The sequence below is a fragment of the Oncorhynchus masou genome, chromosome 26 (genome assembly GCF_036934945.1).
Source record: "Oncorhynchus masou masou isolate Uvic2021 chromosome 26, UVic_Omas_1.1, whole genome shotgun sequence".
NCBI lineage: Eukaryota > Metazoa > Chordata > Actinopteri > Salmoniformes > Salmonidae > Oncorhynchus > Oncorhynchus masou.
In genome coordinates this window covers 9828956-9849750 of record NC_088237.1, presented here as the reverse complement: position 1 = coordinate 9849750, position 20795 = coordinate 9828956, and the positions used below count along the sequence as shown (strand labels likewise).

The 20795-nt window shown below is 42.8% G+C and overlaps 1 protein-coding gene across 1 annotated transcript; it reads right to left on the bottom strand.

The window, feature by feature from the left end:
- Positions 1–2737: 2737 nt before the first annotated feature.
- On the bottom strand, positions 2738–13367 carry LOC135514763 (interferon-related developmental regulator 1-like). Its single transcript, XM_064938331.1, has 11 exons — positions 13147–13367; positions 11513–11617; positions 11196–11277; positions 10817–10941; positions 8655–8812; positions 7528–7578; positions 7120–7298; positions 6785–6893; positions 4729–4863; positions 4244–4468; positions 2738–3660 (listed from the first exon to the last, which is right to left on the bottom strand). The coding sequence occupies exons 1-11, from the start codon at positions 13175–13177 to the stop codon at positions 3574–3576; spliced, it is 1287 nt and encodes a 428-aa protein (XP_064794403.1). The 5' UTR covers positions 13178–13367; the 3' UTR covers positions 2738–3573.
- Between the last annotated feature and the right edge of the window lie 7428 nt (positions 13368–20795).

Below are 20795 nucleotides of genomic sequence, written 5' to 3'. Positions count from 1 at the left end.
AAGCACAAAAATGATTATATAGGTACCATTTACTTGCATTGGTGCAATATGTCATTTTGCAATTTGGTTGAACTGTCCCTTAAAGCTAGACTCCTTCGTTGCTACATCCAGTTTATACCCACTGCTTCTTGAAAAATAAAACACCTGAGCTTAGTTCAAATGTCATACTGCATCAGAACCCAAAATATAAGCTTGTTTTCCTCCATTTGTAAACAATGTAAAACACTGTATAGCCTCAAAACATGGTTAAAACAATACTTTTACTATCATTGATGGTCAGTCACTGCATCCACACCGCTGTCTGAATTTGAGAGTGGTTACATTTCCCGGTAGCAATTCATTTGGATAGTCTTTGTCTCTTGATGGTCTACAGACAATCAGTAACAGTTCAACTACCTACTAACACTAACGATGGGCTATCCAAATAAAGCGTGGCCCATTTCTCCAGGCCCATCCCCCAGCTTTGTACCAAAACAGGCAGGTGAGCACATCGCTTAAGGTCTCTGGAAATATATATTTTTTTAATATACACTGCTCTAAAAAAATAAAGGGAACACTTAAACAACACAATGTAACTCCAAGTCAATCACACTTCTGTGAAATTAAACTGTCCACTTTGGAAGCAACACTGATTGACAATAAATTTCACATGCTGTTGTGCAAATGGAATTAGACAACAGGTGGAAATTATAGGCAATTAGCAAGACACCCCCAATCAAGGAGTGGTTCTGCAGGTGGTAACCACAGACCACTTCTCAGTTCCTATGCTTCCTGGCTGTTTCGGTCACTTTTGAATGCTGGCGGTGCTTTCACTCTAGTGGTAGCATGAGACGGAGTCTACAACCCACACAAGGGGCTCAGGTAGTGCAGCTCTATGCTTCCTGGCTGATGTTTTGGTCACTTTTGAATGCTGGCGGTGCTTTCACTCAAGTGGTAGCATGAGACGGAATCTACAACCCACACAAGTGGCTCAGGTAGTGCAGCTCATCCAGGATGGTACATCAATGCGAGCTGTGGCAAGAAGGTTTGCTGTGTCTGTCAGTATAGTGTCCAGAGCATGGAGGCGCTACCAGGAGACAGGCCAGTACATCAGGAGACGTGGAGGAGGCCGTAGGAGGGCAACAACCCAGCAGCAGGACCGCTACCTCCGCCTTTGTGCAAGGAGGAGCACTGCCAGAGCCCTGCAAAATGACCTCCAGCAGGCCACAAATGTGCATGTGTCTGCTCAAACTGTCAGAAACAGACTCCATGAGGGTGGTATGAGGGCCCGTCGTCCACAGGTGGGGGTTGTGCTTACAGCCCAACACCGTGCAGGACGTTTGGCATTTGCCAGAGAACACCAAGCTCTTCACAGATGAAAGCAGGTTCACACTGAGGACGTGACAGAATCTGGAGACGCCGTGGAGAACGTTCTGCTGCCTGCAACATCCTCCAGCATGACCAGTTTGGCGGTGGGTCAGTCATGGTGTGGGGTGGCATTTCTTTGGGGGGCCGCACAGCCCTCCATGTGCTCACCAAAGGTGGCCTGACTGCCATTAGGTACCGAGATGAGATCCTCAGACCCCTTGTGAGACCATATGCTGGTGCGGTTGGCCCTGGGTTCCTCCTAATACACGACAATGCTAGACCTCATGTGGCTGGAGTGTGTCAGCAGTTCCTGCAAGAGGAAGGCATTGATGCTATGGACTGTCCCGCCTGTTCCCCAGACCTGAATCCAATTGAGCACATCTGGGACATCATGTCTCGCTCCATCCACCAATGCCACATTGCACCACAGACTGTCCAGGAGTTGGCGGATGCTTTAGTCCATGTCTGGGAGGAGATCCCTCAGGAGACCATCCGCCACCTCATCAGGAGCATGCCCAGGTGTTGTAGGGAGGTCATACAGGCAGGGGGAGGCCACACACACTACTGAGCCTCATTTTGACTTGTTTTAAGGACATTACATCAAAGTTGGATCAGCCTGTAGTGTGGTTTCCACTTTAATTTTGAGTGTGACTCCAAATCCAGACCGCCATGGGTTGATAAATTTGATTTCCATTGATAGTGATTGTTGTCAGCACATTCAATTATGTAAAGAAAAAAAGTATTTAATAAGAACATTTCATTCAGATCTAGGATGTGTTATTTTAGTGTTACCTTTATTTTTTTGAGCAGTGTATAAAAATCAAAAGGTGTTGGTAGTGTTTTGGGTCCAAACTCCAGAGAAGCAGGAGCTCGTGGATATTTGACCAGTTACGTAATCATGCGTCACTGCTGTGCTGCGTTAGTGTTCTATTACAAGTCATACTTGTGGGAAGAACATCAAGTACTGTAATGCCGCAATATCTTCTTCCCCAGTCTGTTCCTCACTCAGCTTACACAAGGACTGAAGCGCATGTCTCTGTAGGACCCATTTTACAGCCATATGTACAAACGGCAACATTCTCTGAAAAACGTGTTCAGCTGTGGCGTTGTGTCAACGTGACCATTTCATAGGCAACTGTAAAGCAGTTCCTCAAATGTGAAATCGGCTTCCAGGAAAAGCTGAGAGAATAGAGTCAATTAGCCAGAAGTCCATTTGGTTGTCTGCTAATTGGTCTCTGCTCTTCTACTCATTGTGTGTCAGAAAACCATTACATAAGACAACACACCTCAGCTTAACATGGGGCTTATCCTAACTAGTCTGCTTTAGGACTAGTCATAACAATGATTGACTGGGTGATATGTACTGAAGATCAAGAAACACACATTGAGACTAGATCAGTTAGTATTTATTTGAGTTTCTCACATCCAATATACATAAACTACACTGAGTGTACAAAACTAACACCCCCCTCTTTACATGACAAACTGACCAGGTGAAAGCTATGAGCCCTTATTGACGTCACTTGTTAAAACCTCTTCCACCAGTGTAGATGAAGGGGACGAGATGGGTTAAAGAGTGATTTTTAAGCCTTGAGACGTGGATTGTGTCATGTGTGCTATTCAGAAGATGAACAGGCAAGAGATTTAAATGTCCTTGAACAGGGTATTGCAGTACGTGCCAGGCGCACCAGTTTGTGTCAAGAACTGCAACACCACAGGGTATACACACCGTTTCCCCGTGTGTTACAGGAATGCTCCACCACCCAACGTGACAACAGCGGTAAACATTGGAGTCGACATGAGCCAGCAGCCATGTGGTAGACTTGTAGTCCATGCCCCGGTGAAGAGGCTGTTCTGAGGGAGACTAAATACTAGGAAGGCATCCTAATGCTTGGTATAATGTGTATAACAAAACACCAGGGTCCAAGGGTGAAGTCCATAGGAAACATTAACCAATTAGTGCATTTTCAAATATTATAGCTCAAATGTTAATGGAACACAAACATTAAAACAGAGCAACAAAGTCCACACCTCACATAACACTTTATTCCCTACATAGACACTTGGCAAGCCTATGGGGAATAGAGAATCACTTGAGACAGACATGATTATTCATATTTACAAATACCAAACACTTAACTGGATAAATTAAGGATAGTAACAGTGATATTCAAGAAGGTTCAATTGATGGTTAATAAAAGAGCAGGTTGGACCCATTAAATCACATCAAAACTCGCCGACGTCAACCCTCTTGTCTCTGAACTTGTTCCTGGCCTTTGTCCGAGCCTTGAATGCAGCCGCATTGTAGAGATGCTGGAAAAGAAAACCGCAATGTTAACACAATAAGACAAGTTATTTTTTGCGTTGGTATATCCATTTGAAATGGGCAAAGAATTAACCCAACGAGTCCAACCGCGACATGATTTGCACTTCTAGCCCCTTTTAAAACAGTGTACGTTTCAGCTACTGACTGCTGGGTTGTACCATTGGATAAATCCAATTCTTCTGCATCCGTTGGTCTGCGTGATTAAGGAGGGATGTGGTGAGATAGGGCAGTGTTTGTGAGACATGGGCAGATCCCGAAGGGGCTGAGTCCAAATGATTTGAGCAAAAAAGAAAAATGGCATTTGTCAAACTCATGAACGCAACATTTTACATCAACTCGTTTTGTGATGCACTTGTAGATCTGGCTGTCCTGAAAATGAAGTGGTAAAACACTTCATTGGGAGGCTAAATATAAAGGGCTGGACATTAAAGTCGGCTGAGACACCAGCAAAAATTGTCTCGAGACTGATCGGGTTAATAGAAAGAAAATGCACTTGTGACCGTTTCAAAAAGTTAGTAGAGTTCAATTAGTCAAAGAAAGAAAAGTACGCAGTCTAGTAAGGATACTTGCCCTTTCGAAGCGGGAGATTTTCATGGACTTCAGTGTGGCCGCGTCAACCAGCATGGGGGGTCCCAGTTGAAACACGTCACGAATAAACTCATTGGCCTGTAGGTGGTAGTTCATGCCAGAGCCCACAAACTCCCTGAAGGCGTCGTAAGTCCTCTTCCTCACCCAGCTGTCGATGGTCATACGCTCCGTGCTGAAGCGGATTGTCTCAGTCTGAAAGTCCCTCTCCTAAACACACACACACACACACCCCCCCCGACACACACACACGTCAGCTGAGGCAAGGCTACACTGTTCTGGATTCTCACAAGACAACAAAATGGGTAAACGTTATTGATAACATGGGTAGATTAGGTTGGCAATGGCAACCAGCTGCCAACACAGGCACACAGAATTCCCACCATGAATCAGCAATGAGTCATCACATGAAATTCTAATTCTATTCCCCAGACAGTGCTCATCTACTATTGTATAATCCGCCCGCTCACCTCCACAGCCTTGAGCACGTCCCTGAACACAGACCTCTGCTTCCTCTTGTCAGTCTTGGCACGGTGTTTGTTGCAGTCGGTGGCCAGAGAGTTGAGCTTGTCACACAGGGGCTCCCAGTCGTCATACTCAAACTCCTGAGAACGTCACAACGGAGCATGGGTCAGTCATCACTCAAGTGTTTACAGATTAACATGCTATGCTGGCACTGCATTTCGGTAAAATGCCATTTTAATTCAGTACAGGATAGGGATGTGCACAGCCAGACGAATATCCAAAACTGGCGTTAGTATTCAAAAAAATTGAGTAATCATTTGAGCAAAAAGTACTTGTAGGTATATTTTAACTGAAAAAGACTTTCTCTACATTAAAATAACCATGTGACATTGTTACATACAAGGATACCATAACAAATTATACAACACATTTAAACAGTTTATGAAGTGCCCCCATTAAAAAATTTAAAAAACTGTAGCCTTCACGTGTAGCTTGTTGGCCAATCAAAGCGGCTCCATGTTTAGCATATGTAGAAAGAGTTCACTAATGCTAGATGGAATAAAGTTAGAATTATAAAAGTGACCAAAATGAGAAGGAGTAGGCTACAACGAGCAAAACTAAATGTTCAATTAACCGAGCTAGCTATTCAAGGCTACTTGAGAAGGCTATAAATAACAGCCAAGACTAGCTATCTCTGTCGCCATCTGCTCGCGCCTATCTAACCGGCACTTCCGCAGCACAAAAAGTACACCATTTTATATACAGACAACCAGTCAATAGTTTGGACACCTACTCTTTCAAGGGCTTTTCTTTATTTGTACATTTTTTTTTTTTTACATTGTAGAATAATAGTGAAGACAAGCTATGGCATGACATATGGAATCATGTAGTAACCAAAAGAAGAAAAAAATAAGTGTTAAAATCTAAATATATTTTCTCTTTTAGATTCTTCAAAGTAACCACCCTGACTTGAACCAGCTTCATGGAAGTAGTCACCTGGAATGCATTTCAATTAACAGGTGTGCCTTGTTCAAAGTTCATTTGTGTAATTTCTTTCCAAATGCATTTGAGCCGATCAGTTGTGTTGTGACATGGTAGGGGTGGTATACAGAAGATGATCTTTTACCAAATAGGGCTAAGTCCATATTATGGAAAGAACAGCTCAAATAAGCAAATAGAAACGACAGACATGGTCAATAATGCGGAAAATTTGAAGAAGTCTGAAAGTTTCTTCAAGTGCACTCGCATAAAATCAGAACGCACTATGAAACTGGCTCTCATGAGGACCGCCACAGGAAAGAGAAGACCCAGAGTTAACTCTGCTGCAGAGGATAAGTTCATTAGTTACCAGCCTCAGATTGCAGCCCAAATAAATGCATCAGTTCAAATAACAGACACATCAACTGTTCAGAGGAGACTGCATGAATGAGGCCTTCATGGTCAAATTTCTGCAAAGAAATCACTACTAAAGGACACCAATAAGAGGAGACTTGCTTGGGCCAAGAAATGAGCAATGGACATTCAACAGGTGGAAATCGGTCCTTTGTTCTGATGAGTCCAAATTTGAGATTTTTGGTTCCACTTGCCGTGTCTTTGAGACAGAGTAGGTGAACGGATGATCGCCACTTATGTGGTTCCCAAGAAAAGAATGGCGGTGGTGTGATGGTGCTACTCTGGTGACACGGTTTGATTTATTTAAAATTCAAGGCACACATATCTACCACATTCTGCAGCGATACACCAAGCCATCTGCTTTGCACATAGCGGGACAATCATTTGTTGTTTTTTTCAACAGGACAATGACCTAACACACCTCAAGACTGTAGAAAAAGCCTCAAATGAGCAGGTGGGTCCAAACTGTTGACTGGTACTGTACATTTAGAATGTCCGGATATCCAACAAATTCATGATACTGGTCGAATAGTGAACCCCCCCCCCCAATTTCCTAGTACAACGGGATTGAAAATCCAATGAGATTTGAACTTCCTAAATCTTCTCATTGAATCTCCTGAAATTAAATGGAACTGAGCCACACAGACCAAAGAACAGGTGAGCACTTACAGGGTCCATGTCCCTAGCCAGCTCAAACAGCAGAGCGATGGTCTCTCCCGCTGCTATCCTCATGTTGACATCATCATTCTCCAACAACCGGGGAAGTTTGGGCAGGTGCCTGAAAGACAAACATTTCAGTCAAACACAAGTAGACTTTCTATTTAAGGCTTCCCAACGCCATTATATTTCCTTCATCCACACTGGTAAGACAACTGGACAGGTAAGGAAGTCAGGAACACACATTCACTATATTGTTTTGATCAGAAGCATCCAAATACCTATAGGCTGAAATTGACTGAAAGTCGTGTCCCAGGGAGACTTAGAGGTTCGAGTTAAGTACATACTTGTGTGTGACTGCTTTGACCTGGCTGCCTGTGCAGATAGTGAGCAGCAGGGCCCAGGAGAGGAGGGCGTTGGTGTGGAGCAGGGTGGTCTGGGGGTTGAGAGAGGGGCGACTCCCATCCTCCTTCACATAGGAACGCATGAACAAACTCTCAAAGCTCTCCATGGTGGCATACACATCCTGGATACCCAGAGAGAAAGGGGTTCATCATTTATGTTTAACCAGGGTGTGAGATTGGACTATGCAGTCATTTTGAGAGAGGTCTTAGTTTCTGTACCTTGTCTAAAATGCTGAACAGAATAAATGTTAAGACAAAATGTCTTTTGTGCTGCTGAAGAATTTGGCAAAGTAGTTCCACATACAATCAAGCATAGAGAGTCACATTGGAAAGTCAAACATAGCCACATACCAGGATGTCATCTTCCGCCACCAGAGTGCACAGGCCCAAACTTGTTGCACACTATAAAAGAAACAAAGGCTTTCAGTACAATAAAGGCCACTTATAAACTCAGCCAATAAAGAAACATCCCTTTCTCAGGACCCTGTCTTTGAAAGAACTTGTAAAAATCCAAATAACTTTACAGATCTTCATTGTAAAGGGTTTAAACACTGTTTCCCCAATGCTTGTTCAATGAACCATAATCAATTAATGAACACGCACCTGTGGAACGGTCGTTAAGACTAACAGCTTACAGACGGTGGGCAATTAAGGTCACAGTTATGAAAACTTAGGACGCTAAAAAAGAGGCCTTTCTACTGACTCTGAAAAACACCAAGAAAGATGCCCAGGGTCCCTGCTTATCTGCATGAACGAGCCCTAGGCATGCTGCAAGGAGGCATGATGACTGCAGCTGTGGCCAGTGCAATAAATTGCAAAGTCCATACTGTGAAACAGGATGGACAGCTGATCGTCCTTGCAGTGCAGACCACATGTAACACCTGCACAGGATCGATACATCCAAACATCACACCTGCAGGACAGGTACAGGATGGCAACACCTTCCTGAGTTACACCAGGAACGCACAATCCCTCCATCAGTGCTCAGACTGTCCGCAATGGGCTGAGAGGCTGGACTGAGGGCCTGTTGTAAGGCAGGTCCTCACCAGACATCACCGGCAACAATGTTCCCTATGGGCACAAACCCACCATCGCTGGATTAGACAGGACTGGCAAAAACTGCTCTCCATTGACGAGTCGCGGTTTTGTCTCCAGGTGTGATGGTCGGATTCATCACACAGCAAGAACAGGCAGTCCATGAGGAGGAGATGCACTGCAGTACTTAATGCAGCCAGTGGCCACACCAGATACTGACTTAATTTAGATTGACCCTCCCCCCGTTCAGGGACACATTCAATTTCTGTGGAACTTGTTCAGTTTATATCTCAGTTGTTGAATCATATGTTCATACAAATATTTACACATGTTGAGTTTGCTGAAAATAAACACAGTTGACAGTGAGAGGACATTTCTTTTTTTTTTTGCTGAGTTTAGCAAACCAAACCTATTTTAATGACGGGGTCCAGGCAGATACTCACAGCTTGTCTGGCTTGGATGTTGGCTGCTCCATCCAACAGAATGTTCTTGAAGATGGGTTTGAGGGTCTTTAACACCTCTTCGCTCTCAACGCCTGAGCCCAGCTGAATACACAGCAGACAGGCCAGGGAGGCTGCTGCACACTGCTCCGGTCCTTTACCTGAGAGAGGGATTTCATTTATTAGGATCCCCATTAGCAACAGCTAGTCTTACTGGGGTCTGACAAAGCACACATTAGACAAGACTTTACATGCATTTAAAAAAAACAACAGCATGTGCACATCTATCAGTTAGACATACACAACAAGTAGGTCACATGGGGGAGACGCAGTCAGTCTTTCCTCAACTCGTAGCCAAGAGAGACTGGCATGCGGTGTCCCTAAACCGGGACAGTTGTTGCTCAATATGCGACTAGAATGACATTGTAAACAGCCAACTTTCCTGGACGTCGACATGTCCTATGAGCAGAAAGCTTAAATAATTGTTAATCGAACTGCGGTGTCCAATTTACAGTAGCGATTACAGCAAAAAAAATACCATGCTATTGTGTGAGGATAGTGCGCAACTACTAAACACTCATCACAGCCATTGGTTTGATACCACCTCACCCACCCATCTAGATGAGAAGGTTAGTGCCTTTTCTGTAGGGAAGCTAATGAGCCATCATGTATGACATTCTTGGGAGTATCCAAACACACCATATTTTTGTATGTTAACTATAGTTATGTATGGACAAGCGGGGCGGCAGGGTAGCCTAGTGGTTAAAGCGTTGGGCTAGTAATTGAAAGGTTGCAAGTTCATATCCCGAGTTGACAAGGTACAAATCTGTCATTCTGCCCCTGAACGGGCAGTTAACCCACTGTTCCTAGGCCGTCATTGAAAATAAGAATTTGTTCTTAACTGCCTTGCCTAGTTAAATATAGGTAAAATAAAATGTACATGTATAGCTTGACCATTTTGGCACATTTGGGCAAACTCCTGGCAGACCGGATACAAAATAGTGTAGTGATGTAATTCTTTACTGGATCAGTCTGAAATTGCCCACACTGCTGCCATCTTGTGAACATCTAAATTACACCTAGAATCCTACATCACCGTCTGGCCTATTGCATTTCAAAGATGCAAACAAAAATAGAAAAAGCACGTGTTTTTATATTTTACCAGATCTAATTTCGTACATTCTCCTACATTAATTTCACATTTCCACAAACTTCTAAATGTTTCCTTTCAAAAAGGTATCAAGAACATGCATATAATTGAATCAGGTCATGAGCCGAGGGAGTTAGATTTGGGTGTTATTTTCAGCAGAAAACAAAATTTCAAAAAGGTTCCAATCCTTGAGGTTAACTAGGTCTTTTGTTGCAACACTTGAACATTTGACTGGACAATCAAGAAAATTGAATGGCCACGTATTCCAAAACAGACTGCAACACTTTAAGGTTCAGTGACTTCATTAGCTTTGGTTGATGATGCGTATATGGTTTAGTTAGCACACATGCTTTGTTTAATGCCAGGGTCATTGGTAAAAAATAGAAAAGAGTAGCAGGCCTAGAGAGCTGCCCTGCGGTACACCACACTTTACACTTTTGACAGAGAAGCTTCCATTAAAGAAAACCCTAGAGTTCAATTAGATAAATCTGAATCCACAATATAGTAGAGGATGAAAAGCCATAACAAAATTCAAGAGGTTATGATAAATAATATCAAAGGCTGCACTGAAATCTAACAGTACAGCTCCCACAAACTTATTAATATTAATTTATTTTCAACAAATAAGTAAATTGTGTCAGTGCAGTACATTTTGAGTTCCCTTCTCTATAGGTCTTAATTTGTCCACAGAGAAGTAGCATTGGATAGATTTTTTTTTTTTAATTGCTCAGCACTGGCAGCCAGCCGATTGGTCTACTTTACCACTCTTGGGTAGGGGAATGACTAGGTTCCATCCAGACCCGAGGACAAAGACTTTACTCTAGACCCAGATTAAAGATATGACAGATTAGAGTACCTATAGAGTCAGCTACCATCCTCAGTAACTTTGAGGGGTTATAGTAACTACTAGACAAGAACTAAAGATTCAAACACTCAATACAACAATACAATGTGGGTCTGTATTGGTATTCGGGGAATATGAAGCATGAATTGGTGAAAGCCTGTAGTAGCTAACCTTTCTTGAGACAGCGCTCAATGCTGTCAGTGATGGTCATCCTCCTGTCTGAAATGAACTCGTACAGGATCCTAGTTGCCATGGCAGCCTTCAGCCCATCCAGGGCTCCCTGTCTGGTCTTGGCACTGTCAACGAGGTAGGAGAACAGTAAAGATTTAGGCCTAGTGTCTGCAGTAGCTTATGTAACAGCTACACAATTCAATTATCAGCAGCAATCTGTGAATGGAAAGGATGACGTCTTGTTGCATTGTGTTCATTATATAGCATCTCAGGTTTCGTCGACCCAGTCCTAGGCCTCTGGTTCCATCTCGTCTGAAAGTGAGACAGCTAACAGAGAAATAGCAGGTAGATCAGTTTCCCCACAGTGGTGTAGACTTGCCTCTTATCCACAGTGCTGTCAATGAAAACCTTCAGCTTGTACTGTAAATCCTCCTGGGCTGTCTCCTCACCAGCCTCCCCTCCTACACATATGAAGATGAATACAACACACCCTGAGAAATACATAATTGTACTAGGCTATTCCCTTTGTAGATTGTATTCTTTGAACCATTTAAGATAAAAGCATAACATAAAAGGGCTGTAAGACATAACTTGACAGGTCAAAAGTTTGTCCTTTTTTTATTTTTTAACTGGCCCTTTGTTGTTGTTACTTTATGACTGGGACACAGGCAAGCATATGTACATACAATCACATACCTTCCTCTGCCACACTCATGGCATCACTGAAGCTGCTGCAGTGGCTGAGGGTCTCGATAGAGGCATCCTCATCGCTGAAAGGCTGCACAGCTCCATGCTGCCCCCCTGAAACGATTACATGTCCCATGCCCAACCCCCCAACAAATCATACATTAGGTTATGGTAGGTACAATGTGGGCATTTTACTCCAGGGGCTTAACTAGTACACTTCCATGCAATCACAACACAGAACTTTATATGCAATACCTTGACAGAACAAAAGACAGATCACTACTCTTATGGGATATGCACTTGATATTCTCTCCCCTCAAAGTCAAGGGCTCCACATTCTTCTGCTGAATGTGCAAACAGCACAGCTCCTTGGGTGGGTAGCTGGCCAGGCAGTGACAATCTAAACCCAGCTGGTGCAGTTTATTACGATAAGACTGTTCCCATCTGAGAGGGAGGGCCACACTGTCTGCTCTGCAGTGTGTAAACGTGACCATGTTCACGTGGCAATCCATTGCTCCCTTTTCAGACCATAGCACTGAACAAACTATTCTGAAAAAGGAGGCAGACACCACCCAAATAGCCAGTCGACTAACACGATCCTGCTTTATAGCATAGTTGGCCCTATAAAACGTGTGCCAGCAATGTAGCTAGCTTGCTGTAATGTGAATAACTAGTTACAGAGCTAGCTAGTCCAGCGAGTGTTATATAACCATGACAGGATTAGATTAATCTGTCACGGTCAAGCATGTTTTACACCGGGTGAAAGTTGATAGCACGCCTCCCGGCCTCCCACATTCAAACGTGATTGCTTTTGATAACGTAGTATCTGCATTCCCAGTGAAAACTAGTTCAATGTAAACGTATTTTATGGAAAAGCATGTTGTACGTCCCCCCCCCCGCCCCCATCACCGTTTTTGCCCGCTGACGTCACGGCAGGCAAGTACGTTACAAAAAACAACACGTATTTTCAATGACGGCCAGGAACAGTGGGTTAAGAACGGCCTTGTTCTGGGTCAGAACGATATTTTTACCTTGTCAGCTCCGGGATTCGAGTGTGCAACCTTTCGGTTACTAGACCAACGCTCACTATGCTAACGTTACCTGCCGCTCAGCATAATCGAATCATCCCATTATTTGATCTGATCGACTGTCGATCTCACTCAAATGTTGTGGCGTCCTTCCAACTAAACTTCGTGTCCTCAAAACAACCTATCTTTTTACAGGAAGGGAGCCAAATAGAACTCGCTAAAAACTAACACATATGAGCAACACTGGCCAACGGACGTTAGTTGCTAGGTAACAAATGTTTCAAAAGTCAGTCTAAAAAATAAAAAAATCCTGTAATCGCGGTATCGGTAGTCGTTTCTATAATCACAATACTCATACAATAATATCGGCAAACAATATGATGTTGAAGTTAATTAAAATTATTTTAAGAGAAAGCGAGAGTTCTTTGTCTGGAAGCTCTGATTTCAACGACAAAACATGGGCAGCGATGCCACACTTTTGTAGTTCTTTTAGACATTACCGGTCGTTGAGCTCAACACGCTGTAAGAATGTACAGAACTACAACTCCTACAACGCACAAAACTCAAACCACGAGAGTAGGCCAAAACAACCCGGTCTGGAGCGACTTTACTTACCCCTGGAACTCCTCTTCTTGGACCTTGGCATTTTCGTGCAGATACGTATGAAAATGAGCAAAAATCAGCCGATACACGACCAGTTTTTATTAAACTGTCTCATAAATTGACAATCTTCCCGTGGCACGGTAGAGAAAAAGGAATTAAAAGCGATCCTGGAGAAAGACTGTTGGCGAAGACGATACATTTTCCCTCAAAAAAAAACTAGGGTTGCGTTAATGTGGTGAGGTTCTAAGTATTTATACGACCGACGTCACATGATCAAATATGGGTTTACCCCTGCACCACCGACCAATCATGTTGTATAAGTGTATGACGCGAAGTGATTGGCATCTCTTCGCTGTCTGGGGGTTATGTTTTCTGTGGTCATGTTCTTTGATAGCCACATGAGGGTGCTGCTACCCTGTCCACAAAATCCCTCCCGTATCGGTCGTTGCTCTAAATTTCTTTGGAAGTCCAACTGATGTCACCCTGTAAAAGTTGAACATTGTTTAAGGTTAGGGTTACTAAGGTTAGGTAAGGGTTATGGTTAAGTTTAGGGTAGGGATGTCCCAAGGATTCTGGATAGCACTAACCCGGATGAAAAAGCACTATCTCTGGCCTAAAATCCTCAGTGGTGAGGTCTTCTGACTGGGTGGACAATGATGTACATAAAGCAGTGGAGGTTGCTGAGGGGAGGATGGCTCATAATAACATCTGGAACGGAGCCAATGGAATGGTATTTGATACCATTCCACTTATTAACACTCCAGGCAATACCACGAGCTCATCCTCTAAAATGAAGGTGCCACCAACCTCCTGTGGTCATCTGCTCATAGATCTCAGGTTTCTTCACCAGCATGTCTTTGCCCATGCAGCTGGAGCCCAATTCCCAGGAGGGTCTCTGGAGTGGGCATCTTCCTGTGGACTTTGGAGGCTGCGCCAGTGCCTGATTGCCAGTGGAGGCAGTGGCCACGCAGGAGTCCAGGGCAGGGCTCTCTAGGGGGCAGGGCAGGGGAAGCCCAGACCAGCCGCTCTCTCCTCAATGGCCTTATCAGCCTTCTGTAGCATTGAGTCAAGGTTGATGCTATAGCTATCCATGTCTAATGGATTTATGAAAGACAATCGGCGATGGCGGACTTTTATACATTTTGGAGCGTGCGTCATAATGGAACCCCAAAGTACATCATATTACTTTTTGAGCACATTGTCTGCTGCTTGCGTGTTTAATATTATACAATTTTTTTTTTTTGCAATCTGGCGTGCGGGAGGTTTAAGCAAAATATTTGCTATCAAAGAATCCGTGCTGAAACACTATAGCGGGTCACTGCCAAGCATAATGAAATAAAATCTGAATTTCAGAATGTGGGGATCCCCCCCCCCTGTGAAAGTTGTGCCCCTGTGCTAAACTGTGCAGAAACCATATGAAAAGGGTTGGTGACCATAAAATACCTATATTCATATTCTATCGACCGTGAGGCCTATGTAAAACAGTTTGATTGCACTTACCAGCCAGGTGTCTTCTTCTTCTCCGTGGATCTGACTGTATCACTGGTTGAAGATAAGTAGTACTTCAATCACCCACAACCCACGCTACATACACTAGAGCATGGGCCCCACTTTGGTTTTAGAAGTGTGTGTGTGTGTGTGGGGGGGGGGGGTTAACCTGTCAGCGGGTCCTCCCCCAAAATGTTTTTGGGCATCTAAAGCAAATTTCCTGCATTTTTACACAATCCAATATGCCTTCTCCATTTAGAACAAAAAGTAAGCAACAATGCCCACAGTCATCAAGCTAGGTAAGAGATCCTTATTAAATATGTTTAAGTGATTAATAAGACTGAACTCAATCTAAAGTAATTCAGTAATAGATATTGTGTTGCACCTTTAACCAAATGCCTAACAAATGAGCAACTCTTGAAAAAATACAAAGACTTTTGATTGGCTTTATTAAGATATCCTCTATATTACATTTTTCCCAGAACGACCAGCCAGGCCGAGTCGCCTGCATACCCGACCCCCACCAGTCTAGTCAATGACTAAACTCTCTCCCAAGACAATTTCCTTCCCAGTGTACACCTTCAATTGCTTTAATTCCAAGGGAAGGTTTGGAAACAAAACTAAAAACCCACATACACCTCAAATATACATTAATACACAGAAACAGCAGCGGCTTGGGTGGTTGATGTCCCTGATGATCTTTTTGGCCATCCTGTGACATCGGGTGCTGTAGGTGTCCTGGAGGTCGGGTAGTTTTCCCCCGGTAATGAGGCATTAAGCTAGGTAAGAATCTGTAGACACGCAGAGATAAAAGAACATAGTCTTTGTCAGAATTCAGCCAGCCTTCACAAGACCATAGCATATGCAAATATGTCCCCTTTTGTGTTTTACAACTTCAGCAGAGGAATTACATTTATGAGTAATTCAGTTTCACTGGCATATATAGCAGGTTCTACGGATGGCCTTAAATTGCAGTAATTTTTGTCTTAGACGATATGAACATTACTCGGCATTCAAACACATCTGTATCCATTCATCATCATCAATAGCTTCTACCAGGCCTTCCACACATTTTTGTTGTACATGTTTTGTGTCATTGGGAAAAGTCTCTATCAACCCTTGGTACAGTTTGGAAATCAACTTCAGAGGTTTGTTAGACTGCCTTAAAATAGAATCAGGCTTGTCCAGTGTTTCCTGCACAGAGAGAATTAAGTGAATCTGCACAAATTCACCGCACCTACATCACAGACTTGTCTTCCCTGGCTGCTTGACCCTGCTGAGACTGTGATATGGCCATTTATTGGAGAGACTCCTTCCCCTCCGGGAGACAGTCAAACATGATGACAACAATGTGGTGCTTTTATTCTTCTCATTTTGCTTGGTGAGGTTGATTGCTGCTATAACTTGATGACCCTTTACATACGTAACCATTTCCCTGGCTCTCTTGTAGAGGGACTCCTCCACTTTAGACCAAGCAGCCTTCATGTTCACAGCATTGTCTGTCACCAGTGAAAATACCTTCTGTGGTCAAAGGTCATTGATGACTGCCTTATGCTCATCTGCAATGTAGAGACCAGTGTGTCTGTTGTCCCTTGTGTATGTGCTCTTGTAGAAAACTGGTTGAGGGGTGGAGATGATGTAGTTAATTATTACTTGCCCACAAACATTCAACCACCCATCAGAGATGATTGCAATACAGTCTGCTTTCTCTATGATTTGCTTGCCCTTCACTTTTTATTCATTTTTAACTAGGCAAGTCAGTTAAGAACAAAGTCTTGTTTGCAATGATAGCCTAGGAACAGTGCCTTGTTCAGGGGCAGAACAACAGATTATTACCTTGTCAGCTCAGGGATTCGACCTAGCAACCTTTCGGTTACTGGCCCAACGCTCTAACCACTAGGCTACCTGCCGCCCCAGAACTCTGTTGAACTCTGCATCCAGCAAATGAGTAGATAAAGTATGTCTGGTTGGATGGGTGTATGCTGGGCGAAGAACATTCAGAAATCTCTTCCAATACACATTGCCTGTGAGCATCAGAGGTGAACCAGTTGCATACACAGCTTGAGCAAGACATCCATCAGCATTTCTCTGACTACTTTCCTTCATTGAGTCAAAAAAACTTCTGATTCCAGGAGGACCATGAGCTGTTGCTATGGATAAGGTGTCTGATTCATCATTTTCACCTCGAATAGAAGTAGAGGGACTTTTGTCAGAGGTTGCTTGTTGTGAGCGCTGAGCTAACTTTATGCACTTGGCCAGATGATTCTGCATCTTTGTTGCATTCACATATGATTTGCCACAGTATTTGCAAATGTACACAGCTTTTCCTTCTACATTAGCTGCAGTGAAATGTCTCCACACATCAGATAGTGCCCGTGGCATTTTCCTGTAAAGATGATAATTTTTTTTGTCTTAAAAAAAAATACAATTCCATGTACAGATAAATAGTTAAGCAGTTAGAATACACAACTCCTTTGTAAGGTAAATGTTTTTAAATTAAACATGTATGGAAACAGGTGAATTAACTCTCCTGTTAGAAGGCTCAAGCAAGCTAAACCCCACATGGTTACAAAAACTAACTAGCAGAAATTGTTAACACGTTAGAAATTATTTATACACACTTTGCTGTAGGCTACTATTTTACTAGTTAACGAAAAATAATGTATGTGCTATAAAATATATTCACCCCACCCAGTATTGTAATCAAAACTTACCAGGAAGCATGTAGTCCTTGGCTCAGACAGTGTAGTAGTGTGGGCTATAGCGTCTCATTAGTGTGCAAGATCTTGAGAATCAGCTGTACATGTGATAGAAGAGTGCACTGCACATGTGATGGAAGAATGCACTGTGCATGCAGAGGGTTGCAATTCCATTGAATTGGGGATAGTTTAACCAAAATATGCCACAATACCCATAATTGCCTTGGATGTGTATCCCACAAAAAAAGGTTCACTGTTATAAGCTAACTTTTTTGATGATTTAAGCAAAATTCCCTAAATTCCAGAGTTTAATATCCCATGGAAATTTCCCGGAAAGTTTCCGACCCTTTGCAACCCTAGCGCCTAGTATATGTAGTCTCATTGAAATAGAGTAGGCTGCCTTCATGGGCGAAGAATCAAGTGGCAACTTAACTTGAATATGAAATAACTTAAATATGATTAGACTGTAGTTTACTACAGTGTCTGTAAATAAATATAGTTAATGGGAAAGAATTGGAGGGAGCTCAACCAACGTGAGGTTGCTATGGCCTGTACATAAAGGGAACAAGACTGGCGAGCAGGTATATTATGTATTATATTTGGAAGGGGATACATTTGATAGACATTACGAATATTCCAATCCCATCAGATTGTATAATTGTGTCCTAATATCTGAATAACTATCAATTTAGAAGAATAGATTAAATAGAAGTATCATTGCTTTGTTTTTCTAAATAAGCTGACTAACTGTTATCACTGGGTTGATGTGTACCTATTTGGAGTTTCTCACGTGTAGTTAAAAGAAACTGTCATTCCAACAGACCAATTTGGTTTCAATTTCGACCACATTAAAACACTGCTCTGATGTTTACGGAAGACACTTGGAGTCAGTCCGACATACAGTGGGCAGAACGAGAGTTTTAAGAATCAGAAGAACACTCGCTCATTCACCGCAAATATATAACTTAAAACTTCGCTAACTGGCGCAGGCGTAGTACACGTAAGTAGGCCTAGCTTTTTATTTGATAAATAAGTAAGTGCCGATTTAATCACTTAAACTTTGTTAAAACTTTGTCATCATGAAAGTTTTACTGTCCAGTTTCCCAGTACGCTCCTGGTAGTGGACATAGATAATATTTCAGAGATATGGTTGTAAGTGCTTTACATTGTATGCGGCTAAATCACCGATTGGAGTACCACAAGCATGTATAGCCATTGGCGCAAAGCAGCCATTTTGTGTCAAAAGTCTCAGACTTCTCTGCTCCACCAGGTGACCAGTCGCCTGTAAGCGGTGGACAGCCTCCCTATGAGCCGGGTGCTGGGCTTCGGAGCCAAATACCTGCAGGATCACTTCTCTTCCTGGATATGTACGTACAAACAGATGTATATTGCCTATAGTACCGGAGTTCCACCTCCTTGATCCTATCAATGATCTACAGCTGACAAAAATATCAATGCTATTTTGTGAGATGTCGAGCAACGATCAATAGTTTTAATTTCTCTCTCAACAGGAGGAAGCTTTTGTGAATAATGATGATGAGAAGGAAGTCGACTGAGCCAGATGAATTTCCCCCCATTCTATACCCCCATTGTCTTCTTCCCAATTATCCACTCTTTTCCCAAAGTATGCACTTGTGCATTTTCTGTCATGGATCAGAATTTGATTGGTGTAATTATTGGCTAAAGGGAGTTTCCACCATTGTTAAATCTATGACGGGAAAGGGTGGATAATTGGGATCTAGCTCTCTAACCCCAGCCCTAACCCCGAGAGAAGTTTCAACTCAAGGTAATGTATTGCTATTATTGCATGCCCAATTAAACATAGCTTTTGCACAAAGAAACATGTACATAGAAATATAGATGACTGTCTTCCAGAGCCATAGGATATGAGGGAAACTGTTCATCTCAAGCCCCATTCCATCTTATGAATTATACATGTATATGATATAAGAATGTATATGAAAGTACACTATTCAGGTGTTTTTGTTCAAATATTTTAATTGGGACTATAGGAATGTAAAAAAATAGACAAATCTGTTGAATGAAACATTTACTTGTATTTTACATTATATCGAGTTATTTACTTTTTTTATTGTAAGAATAATGATGATGAGACTGCGTAACATTGATCAGTTTCACCTATCCTTGTGCTTGTCTCCACCCCCCTCCAGGTGTCGCCCATCTTCCCTATTATCACCTGTGTATTTATACCTGTGTTCTCTGTCTTGTTTGTTGCCAGTTTGTCTTGTTAGTTCAAGCTTACCAGCGGTTTTCCTGTCAACGCCTATTGTTTCCAAGCCTTGCTTTGCTAGTCCTCCTGGTTTTGACCGATGCCTGACCCTGCACCTTTACTCCACCTCAGGATTACTGAACCCTGCCTGACCCTGAGTCTGCCTGCCGTCCTGTACCGTCGCCTAACCCTTGATTTTTGACCCCTTCCTGCCTTGACCTGTCTTTGCATGCCCCTGTTTGCTACAATAAACAGGGTTACTTTGACAGTCTGCATCTGGGTCTTACCTTGATTCTTGAAAAGGCTATACTGTCAGATCCAAATACTGTTTACACAAAGCAACATTACCAAAGATGTCAACATTGCAGACCTCCAGGACATGTCCTCAGTTGATCCAGAAATGGAACCACTATATGGTTAAATCATGACTGGACCAAAGACTTGGGCAGCTACTGTAGCCTATGTATACTCTATGGAAGTGCTTCTATTCTGAGTGGTATATGGTCAAACAGTAATTCTGTGTGCTGAGTCTATGCATTGGAATATCTACCTTGTTTAATAAGAACAATTAAACAAATTCCATGTTATGATTATAGTGTTCAATGTTAACACTGATTTAGACAGCTTTGTGATTGTTTGGTTTGTTAATTTTTTGAATACAAATAGATCTACTGGGCTCCTGTGTGGCGCAGAGGTCTAAGGCACTGCATCTCAGTGCTAGAGGAGGCACTACAGACCCTGGTTCAGAGGTCTAAGGCACTGCATCTCAGTGCTAGAGGAGTCACTACAGACCCTGGTTCCAGTCCAGACTGTATCACAGCCGTCTAAGGCACTACATCTCAGTGCTAGAGGAGTCACTACAGACCCTGGTTTCGAATCCAGGCTGTTTCACAACTGGCTGTGATTGGGAGTCCGCACAATTGGCCCAGCGTCATCCGGGATTGGTCGGTGTAGGCCGTCAATTATAAATAAGAATTAGTCCTAGTTGTCCCGACTCGCCTAGTTAAATAATAAAAAATACTGAAAAGACTCCTAACATTGTGTGAAATTATTTATGACCAACATGGTAATTATACTGAAATGCAATCTCAAGATCATCATGCACAGCATACCTGTACAGGTATGTCACTCATGGAGGGAGGGGGGATTTCTTGGTCTGTACTGAAATGAACCCAACCCCATGTCCTGCACCTGCTCAACCTGCTTACAAGACAACAGGAAGACACACAAACAGGCCAGAGAGA